The sequence below is a fragment of the Mustela nigripes genome, chromosome 14 (assembly GCF_022355385.1).
Source record: "Mustela nigripes isolate SB6536 chromosome 14, MUSNIG.SB6536, whole genome shotgun sequence".
NCBI classification, from domain to species: Eukaryota; Metazoa; Chordata; class Mammalia; order Carnivora; family Mustelidae; genus Mustela; species Mustela nigripes.
Window position 1 is genome coordinate 17,705,191 of NC_081570.1, and position 10,494 is coordinate 17,715,684.

At 45.7% G+C, this 10,494-nt stretch overlaps 1 protein-coding gene across 1 annotated transcript in view; it reads left to right on the plus strand.

The window, feature by feature from the left end:
- The window catches only part of RCAN3 (RCAN family member 3), a 32,464-nt gene that overhangs the window by 19,074 nt on the left and 2,896 nt on the right, over positions 1-10,494 (plus strand). Inside the window, exons 3-4 of the mRNA XM_059376654.1 lie at positions 7,810-7,983; positions 9,179-9,350. Of these exons, the coding sequence (XP_059232637.1) occupies positions 7,810-7,983; positions 9,179-9,350 (346 nt within the window). The remainder of the gene's footprint in view (positions 1-7,809; positions 7,984-9,178; positions 9,351-10,494) is intronic.

Genomic DNA, 10,494 nt, shown 5'->3' on the forward strand with positions numbered 1-10,494 from the left:
CAGCTTTGTAAGTCCTATTTGACGGAGAGAAAACTAGCTTCTGTTGTCTTATTATTTACTTATGTAGTCACTGGTCTGTATGTTACTGCCACAGTCCACCCTCTTTCCCATGGGGATGCCCTCCTTACCTGACCTGTGCTCCAACGCCCTGCGCCCAGACCCCCCCCCCCCACGTGAGAGTCCTCTGCACCCCACCCAGGTTCTCACAGTCCCAGAGCACCGAGCTCACCCTGCGTGGGATCAAGGATGCTGTGCTGGGCCACCCCCCACCCAGACCATGCTGACCCCCCTGGGGCGCCCGGACCCCACGCTGGATGGTCTCCCTGCACAGACCTCCCTCCTCACCCTTCTCCCTTCACTTGGGCTTCGACACCCTGTCAGCCTGCCCCTTTGCTGAGATGCCTTCCCTCTTTCCCTGCTCTGGGCCGTCTTCCCGCCCGGGCACCCTCCTCAGCCCCCTGAGCTCCCGTGCCGGGCTGCCCCTCATGGACACACTGACCTGACCCTGTTGGGTTCCGGCACCCCTGGCCAGGCCTGCCTCCCAGTTGGCCACTTTCTTCACCCTGCTGGGACTCAGACACCCTCTGACCCTGAGGCTCCCTGCTCCCCATCAGCATGGGCGCACCTACTTTACTTGGCTTTGCCTAAAAGCTTCTAGACGAAATGTTCAGCAAGAAGAAGGCTACCTTTTTCTTATTTATTTTTTTTTAAAGATTTTATTTATTTATTCATGAGAGAGAGGGAGAAGCAGGCTCCCCACTGAGCAGGGCACGGGACTCGATCCCAGGATCCCAGGATCATGACCCAAGTGAAGGCAGACAGACGCTTAACCATCTGAGCCACCCAGGCACCCCTACCTTTTTCTTTTTCTTTTTTCCTTTTTTTTTTAAAAATGATTTTATTTATTTATTTGAGAGAGAGAAAGAGAGAGAGAGCATGAGAGGGGAGAGGTCAGTGGGAGAAGCAGACTCCTGAGCAGGGACCCCGATGTGTGACTTGATCCCAGAACTCCAGGATCATGACCTGAGCCTAAGGCAGTTGCTTAACCAATTGAGGCACCCAGGCGGCCCCCCGCAACCTTTTTCTATTTTAAAGAACAAGTAACACACATAAGTTCCTTCTCATGGCCATTTGTGACATTCTTTCAAGTTTACATGTCTTTGGAAAGATGGGTCTCTAGCTTTCAAAATGACCTTCCCCCTCTAATGTCCGTGAAGAAAACACCACCAGAAAACAAACTTGTACCCTGGACAAATCACAGTCAGTATGTGGTCCTTGCTGTAGCCTCAGCACCTAGGGTCGGAATAGCCTTATTGAATGGGGGAGTGTGGATGAACAGCAAGGAAGAGTCTAGATGGAGGTCACATGGGCAAGCCCAAGGATGGAACATTCTTGATATTTGTGCATAACTGGCCTCAATTAAAGAGAATCCTGTCTTTCTGCTTCACATTTTCCTTCTGTACTTCAATAACTTCATAGCAGCCTTTTCCATTTGTTTAATTTTTTTTTTAAGATTTTGTTTATTTATTTGACAGAGATCACAAGTAGCCAGGAAGGCAAGCAGAGAGAGAGAGCGGGGAAGCAGGCTCCCTGCTGAGCAGAGAGCCTGAATGTGGGGCTCGATCCCAGGACTCTGAGATCTCGACCTGAGCTGAAGGCAGAGGCTTAACCCACTGGGCCACCTAGGCACCCCTCCATTTGTTTTAGATGGTTTTTCATTCCCCTGTGCTAGCTTAGCACTGTGAATACGTGCATAGCAAGGCATTTTCAAGACCATCTCCAAACAATTAATTTTAAGAAAATAGCAAACAAAACAAAGATAAAATTTATAAAGATTAAAAGCCAAGGAAGTGAAAACTATGTATTTTTTGAATGTGAAGAATTCTGCTATAACTACCAAAAAAGAAAAAATTCTTGCTTTTCTCACCCTCAACTCAAGTCCCAAGATCATAGCAGAGGAACCCAAGTTCCTCAGTGTCCTAACAGAGAAGCAGCCGTCTCTGCTTCGAAGGGTCATGGTCACAGGTGAGGTTCAGAAGATCCCCCAAGGATGGACACTAATCACTGGTGCACTGTGTCCTCCAGCACAGCCAATTCTCCTGGGAGAGCGTGTCCCCAGGGGGCTGCTCCAGCAGAGTTGCTGTGTCTGAATCACTAAAGGACTATCAGAAAGGGCAAATTCCAGCTTCCCAGTGGTGACCTCCAGAGTACGTGCCAGTGCCATCCGCTGATGCCGTGTTGCTGCCATGTTGCTGTCATGCATTCACCTCCTTCTCGGGGAATCGACATTGTACAGAAGAGCAGCTATTTTTTGCGACGACAGAATAGCAAGAAGACTGTTGGCAAAACCCTGCCCTATTTCTGTTAGCAGCAGTAACAGTACTCACTGTTGTTGTTCTAAGAGCCATGAGTGTTCACTCTGTCCTCCACAATAACCCAGTGAAGTGGGTACTTTTACTGTCCTCAAGGAACAGGTAAGGAAACTAGGCACAGCAAAGGTAAGTGACCTGCCCAAGGTCACACAGCTACGTAACAGCGTGGAGTCAAATCCAGACAGTCTGGCTAGAGAGCTCTGCTCCTTGAGAACATAAATCGTTGGTAGAAGCCATCAGAGCTTCCTGAAGTTTTCTGTCCAGGTTGTGGATTCCTCCTGCAGTCTTGCTTTTGTGGTCTCGTGTTTGAAGATGGGACCGGGACCGGTTTCTATTAACTGGATGGAGAAAGGAATAGTTTACCCATGATAAAGGCCAGTGAGCAGAGAGCTTCTGTTGCTCAGGAATGGGTGGTGTCTACTTATGTCCTCTCAGATGTAGAGAAGGGTTTGGTATGCTCACCAAAGCCAGTGCTCCATCACCAAAGTCATAGGAAAGAGACCACCGTGGTGACGAGCCAGTAGAGCACCTGTAGGCTGCCCCCCCCCTTCTTCCTGACTCCCAAAGAAGCTTGAGGCTGGACTTCCCTAATCTCTGTAATCTCCTCAGCGAGGAGACCAGGAAGAAGGAAGTGAAGATTCAACTGGACTTCCTGGTGAGCAGTCATGGGTTTCCTTGTGCATGAATCCTATGATCCTGACCTTGACCCCTGAAGCCTAGGTACTTCGTACAGCAGTTTGGATGACCAACCCTGTTTCACTTGTGCCTGGGAAAATTCACACGGTCTTCTGGAAAGAACCCACTTGTGTGATTTTTTTCTCATCTCTGGTGTCTTGGATCCAAACAATGTTTGAGCTCCAGCACCTGGACGAGCTTACAGACCTGAAATGTTGCATGGGCCATCTTGAGTCCTTGGATTAGGTAATGGCCGCCTATAACCAGACTGCCGCTTCTAGATCCCCAGCAGCACAGTGCTCAGTGGGGCAGGAGAGGACATGCTGAGCAGCGGCAGAATACTCTGCTTTTCTCTTTTTGTCTGCCCACGCCACAGGCTTGTTCCATCTGCCCTTTCCTCCAGGAGGCCTTGCAGTCTGCTCCTCTGTCTTCTCTGCTCTTCAATAAACAGCCGACCTTCAGGCTAAAGAGAAAAAGCCATCACTGCTGCCTGGGGACTGTCAAGATCTGGGATCTCATTAGACAGAGGGGCCCTGCCTGCCACCCAGTCAGCTTCACTGTTAAAGTCACAATTAGGGGGCACTTGGGTGGCTCAGCAGGTTAAAGCCTCTGCCTTCGGCTCAGCTCATGATCCCTGGGTCCTGGGATTGAGCCCCACATCGGGCTCTCTGCTTACCAGGGAGCCTGCTTCCTCCCCTCTCTCTGCCTGCCTCTCTGCTGACTTGTGATCTCTGTCTGTCAAATAAATAAATAAAATCTTTAGGAAAAAAAAAAGTCACAGTTAGGTGTGATAGTGGTTGTGGATCTCATTCTCCTAAAGGGGCACCCTATTTTCTATGTGTTTTGAGGCTGGTGATTGGCCACCAACCTGCCCGAACATGGGCTCTACGTTGGGCACACCTCTTCTGGAAAGGCACAGTCACACTTCTGCATCTTTTTCAACTGGCCATGGAAGAAAAAAGAAGTTCCTAGAGCCAGGATGATTACTGATGACTAAGGATGTGTTGTCCCAAGTGAAGATGAAAAGAGTAGGCTTGCTGTGCTCCCAGCTGGGTTGGGGGACTGACCCTGGTGGGCAAGGCTCTGGCCCCGACAGGCTGCGTCCAACAGTGGTGATGGTCCAGGGGCCACCTCCACGGCTGGCCACAGGTCACTCCAGCAGCTACCTCCTCCCATGCCCCTCCTCGTGTCACTCTTTTTCTTCGTATTCTTTTTTTTCATTTGGTGATACTTGGCTGCAGTAAATGTACAGGTCTTAAGTGTGCAACTTAGTGAGTTTTGACAGTCTCTGCCTCTGTAGTCGACACTCCCATTAAGAATATTTCTGCCCCCACCCTAGTCCCAGTTTGTAGTTTGTTACCATCAAAAACGATTTATCGTTGGTTTGACTACTTTTCTTCTACATGGTAAATAGGGGATATCATAGATTGGGGGAAAAAAGAGACCTCTAAGAACTTGTGTTCCAATAAGGCAGAGTATGCATCTATAAACATATGAACCACTAAAACCTAGATGTCAATAGCAAACAGTTAGTCTTCCATATTTCCTTGAATTTTAATTCAGTTTCATGCCTCTTTCTGATCTGGAACGGTGTTGAAAGCAACATGAATACTATGGGCAAACAGTTGAAGAAGGTTTTCACATTTACTCTGTGTTCTGCTCCCCTCTGGCACTTCTGAATTTAGGGCCCAGAACTATTACAAGTGCTCAAATGATCAGAGTTTTAAATCTCCCACGCCCAGGAGTTTGGGAGCTTTCTTCCCTGGTAGTCAGCAGTGATATGGAGGAGAACCAAAGGCACTTGCCTTCCCCAGGTGGAAATGGAGGCCTTGTCTCTGACATCCACAAACCTGCTGGAGGGACGGAATTTTCTATTTCAGATTTACAGACAGACATAGAACATGAAAAATCTTTTGCCGTAGGACTCCAGAGATAATTTCACAGCTGAATGGGTTGAAACATTGCTGCTTCTCAACAGTGAAATTGTTCTTAACGTGCAGACGTGGTGGGCCCCTCAGGCTCTTATGTCCAAGGCAAAGGGGTGCAACAAAATTATTTTCATAATTAATTCCTCAGTGAAATTGATTAAAAAAAAAAAAAAGAAAAGAAAAGCCTCGCCTTCGCTGCTTTGGGATGGGGAAGAGAAGATCGGGCAGTGGTGTTTCCAGAAAGGTCGAGAAATACACACCTAGCTGCAACCCTCATCTCCCCGAAACCAACCTTCCCATAAAACCTTTTCTACTTTTCTCACCTCATGATTTTAGTTGGCTTGTTACCCAGCTGCAAAGTACTTTTCTGGAATTCCCAAGAAAGCTATCGGCTACATGTTGTCTTTACATATTTTAGATGTAAGGTATTTGTAGTGTTTTTTACTGGTAATTGCATGGGTGATTTCAGCATAGAAGGAAGCTTCTGATCTATATTTGGTGGAAAACTTCTATAACAGGAAAAGCCCTAGGGATTGATTTTTAGGCAGTATTAACTGTCTTATTCCTATAGATGTACTGCCTGAAGGGATACTAAGAGACCACTGGAGAAAGAGAGTGGCCCGTGGCCATTGGGATTTTCTGGGATCTTCCTTTTGTCAGAAGCAAATGTGCAAGCCTCACCCTTTAACAGGACGGTGTTCATTTTTAATACTCAAGAAATCAGAAACATATAAAAGTGCATTATTTCTAAAACAATTCTAAGGAGAAAAGTAATACTTTTGTTTCTGAATGAATTACGTTTCTCGCCAGTTAGTTTCAGTGCATGTGGGCAGATCATGACCTCCCTGCAGTTGTCCGAACCCCTTTTGTGTCCACATCTGGTTGTCGGGGGCACCCCCTCAGGAGTCCACCTGTTGATACCTGTGGGTTCACAGGAGGGCAGAGCTACCAGCCAAAGGCTCACGTTTTCCTCACACGGAAACAGTGATCATTTTGCCTCCACATTAATTCTGTCTGTGCTCTACTGTAGCTCACAATGAGAAGTCACACATTTCTCAAACCATTTTGTGCTCCATGAAAATGGGAAAGAAAGAGAAGGATCTGACAAAACTTAGAAGATGCTTACTAATTGGCTTTTGCATGGCTTTGTTTTTTTATAATGCTGAATCCATTCACAGATACTAGAATTCAGAAGAGAAGGACCCATAGAACCTATGGCTGTCACTTGCCTGTTAACGTTCAGTGACAGGCAGGTGTATTTCTGGAGTGAGAAAAAAAAATGTTATGAAAGGAAGTAGGATGTAATTAGCAAGTAGCTGTTTCATTTGCGAGATCATGTGTTATTGTGACTACAAAAAATTCATTGTTGGGGCGCCTGGGTGGCTCAGTGGGTTAAGCCTCTGCCTTTGACTCAGGTCATGATCTCAGGGTCCTGAGATCGAGCCCCACCTCAGGCTCTCTGCTCGGCAGGGAGCCTGCCTCCTCCTCTCTCTCTCTGCCTGCCTCTCTGCCTGCTTGTGATCTCTGTCAAATAAATAAAATCTTTTAAAAAAATTCATTGTTGTGGGAATTAGGAATAAATACATGGTCCTTTACCCTCAGCAAGGGCAACTAATGTACAGAATGACAGAATACTAACATAAACCATGCTTAATTCGTTCTTCCCTACTTTCCATTTCCTCTGCCTTCAGTATTGATATTTTTCTTTTCTTTTTTCTTTTTTTCCTCTCTTCTCTTTCCTTTTCCCTCCCTCTTCCCTTCTTTCTGCCTCCCTTCCTTCCTTTTCCTTCCTTTTCCTCCTTCCTTCCTTCCTTCCTTTTAAGTAGGCTTGTACTCATAACACAGGGCTTGAACTCATGACCCTGAAACCATGACCCGAGGTAGGTCAAGAGTCGGATCCTTAGCCTACTGCACCCAGGTGCCCCTCAGGGTTGACATTTCTTAACCATCTCCTGTGGGAATTTTTATACTCACTTAATATTCAAAATGTTAGCATCTGCCAAGAATTAAATGAAATGCAGTTTCACAAAGTCTCAATTCTGTCTACGGCCATACCACCCTGAACGCGCCCGATCTCGTCTGATCTCGGAAGCTAAGCAGGGTCGGGCCTGGTTAGTACTTGGATGGGAGACAAAGTCTCAATTCTAATTTTTTTTTAAGAGTGACAAAGCCAACCATCTTTGAAATGGATGCCGAGGAAACTGAAATATACCTAGAAGTGTTAATAATTATTAGGATTTAATACATTTACCTGTGCACATTTATTTTTAAGAACTAAAGTGCCATGTCAAAGTCCTTACTATATCTCTAATATGTATTTGTCCATATTACTTTAATACATAGAGATAATAAATAAAAACAGACTTGATCTGTTCACCTTCCTTTGAAGCAGCTTGTGATACGTTGGAAGCCCAGCACTTAATGTAAATGTCTGACATGCAGTCAGCTGCTTAATATGTATTTTTTTAAATGAATGAGCAAAAATAATATAATTTTTAAGCAGATGATGTTTTCTGAATTATAAGGGTTATCTGAACATTAGAATACATATTTGATCACAAATCTTTTTATATTTTGTCAAACAGGAGAAATGTTGCAAAGCAGTAGGAAAATATTCAAATTGAGAAACGTTAACAAATTATTTTTACCTCAGTATCAACAAATAGTTGAAGGATCTTCGCAGAAACCAAAAACAAAGCTAATTGACAGATTCCTTTATTATGTTACCATGGGCAAGCCTAAAGAGTGTTTCTCAAGGTACTGAGAATTTTCTTAAGTCTGTTTTGTTACGTTTCGTTTTCTAAACTGTTCATTTATTAAACCTTAATTTTTAGGAGAGATTTGAAGCACTTTTCACTATCTATGACGACCAGGTGACATTTCAGTTGTTTAAGAGCTTTCGGAGAGTCAGAATAAATTTCAGCAAACCGGAAGCAGCAGCAAGAGCGCGAATAGAACTCAACGAAACAGACTTCAACGGGAAGAAGCTGAAGCTGTATTTTGCACAGGTGCCTCACCATGCGGTTCTCTCAACCTCTTTTCTCCATCCCGAATGACTCTCCATCCTCCATTTTCTTGATGAGTATATCAGAAGTCTTTGAAATAAACAATCCCAGTCAGCAAGGGATGTAAAAACATATAACATATTTTCTTTATTTTACGGATATATAAATATTAAGGATATTTGCCTTTCTGACTTTGTTGTGCTTATGCTAAACGTTAAAGGAATCCATCTTTCTGGCAGCTTTTCTGCAGTGGGGTTCTGTAAGGGTGAAGCCCTAACTCCTCAAGACAGGGTAACTGGGGGAGGGGCATTAGGAGGGCACCTGACCTGATGAGCTCTGGGTATTACACGCAACGGATGCATCATTCAACACTACATCAAAAACTCATCCTGTACTATGTGTTGGCTAATTAAATTTGAATTAAAAAAAAAAAAAAGATTAGTGAGCTGACTTCCCTCCTGTGCGTCTAGAAGGGCATTTGGGATGTGACAGCTTTGGGAGAATTGAGAAAATAGTCGCTGAAGTTGGGGTTGCCCCCACTGAAAACAGCTGCCAGCCTGGGGCTGACCAGGGACCCAGCACCGCGGAAAGGCTGGCCCTTTGCAGTTGCAGAAGAGCCTGCGGGTTTCCGCCAATCCGCTCTGCTTACTATCTGGATCCTGCTGGGTCGCTCTGGTAAACCAGTTTCTCCTCCAAAGAATTGATGACCTAGAGGCATTCGACCTTGACTCATTTATTAAGTGCGGTATTTTATTTTCAACCAAGTATTTGGGCTTAGCTTTCAAATTTGAAAAAGGAGGTTTGTCTGTTTCTCATGCTCCAAATGAAAATATAAATGTAAGTTGTCAGGATGTTTCTTGTTAGAGCTGCTTGAGAGGGAGACAGTAAAACCTAATTTGTTTTAAAACTGGAATTCAGAAAATAGGTAAGTAAAGTTGGGATTCAGGTTTAGTACCATTCAGTGTTTGTTCATCTCCTTACGAGTTCAGGTTCTCACTGGGCTGGGGTTTACTGACCCCCGGGGGCTCGGGCGCTGCACTGGGTGGTCGGCCACACAGACCCAGCTCCGGCCGCCCGGAGATGCAGGCTGCCAGGGAAAATGCTTTCATTTTCTCCAAAGAGGTCACAGTTAGCCTCACAATGAAAATGAAGAAACAGCCCAGTCACGCGCTGATTTTGAGACTCTCCTTGCCCGCAGGTCCAGATGTCCGGCGAAACTCGGCACAAGTCCTATTTACTGCCGCCGCAGCCCGTCAAACAGTTCCTCATCTCCCCGCCCGCCTCCCCGCCTGTGGGGTGGAAGCAGGGGGAGGACGCCACGCCTGTTATAAACTATGACTTACTCTGTGCAGTTTCCAAACTGGGACCAGGTAATAAACTCTTACCTTCCCTATTTTTACCCTCCCAAGACACTTTTGTATTAAAGACCACACTCGGCGATTGGCATTCTAGCCAACCAATGGCAGCATGATCAGAGTGGAGGATAAAGTCCCACAAACCTGGGTTCCAACTCTAGTGTTGGAACTTTGTGATTTTTTTTAAGTCCTCTCTACACCCAGTGTGGTGATCGAACCCACAACCCAGAGACCAAGAGTCGCTAACTTTGTGATCTTGAGCAAGTTACTTAGCTTCAGGTTCTGAGCCCGTTTTCTCATAAAATACCTATCATAGAGGCGCCTGGGTGGCTCAGTGGATTAAGCCTCTGCCTTCACCTCAGGTCATGATCCCAGGGTCCTGGGATCGAGCCCCCGCATCGGGCTTTCTACTCAGCAGGGAGCCTGCTTCCCTTCCTCTCTCTCTGCCTGCCTCTCTGCCTACTTGTGATCTCTGTCTGTCAAATAAATAAATAGGATTTTTTAAAAAATCTAAATAAATAAATAAAATACCAGTCATAATAGCTACTTTCAGTGTGGTTAATAAGACTTAAATGTGATACTCAATAAACATAACCACAGTTTAAGCCGCTATACATCCTTCTAGGACACAGCCTAGTGAGTGTTAGTGACCTTCTCCCACCTCCCGTCAACGTACCAGACACACTTCTCCACTGAATACTCATTTCAAGGAACCGGTGGCAATACTATATTACTCCTTCCCTATCCTTCTCTTAGAGTTCTTGTTCATTTCTTCTTTTTCTTCTCCTTGATTTCTCTCATCCCTTTAATATAATGTACGAACTCAGTACCGGGCTGATTCAGACTAGTTGTCCACCTACAGTAACATTATGTCTCTTAGAAGGGGATACAAGAGGCATTTTGAGGGCAGGGGAGGTGGCTTGGTGTTTGCGTACAGGTCAGAGCAATGTCATGGATGTGTGCGGTCCTGCAACCACAAGATGGCTGCCTGGAACCTACAGGTGTCTCCCAAGGGAAAACTGTTAGTTCTGGAGTTGAGCAGGTTCACTCACACCGTCCGTAGAACAGTAATTAGCGGGCGCCTGGGTGGCTCAGTTGGTTAAGCAGCTGCCTTCGGCTCAGGTCATGATCCCAGCGTCCTGGGATCGAGTCCCATATC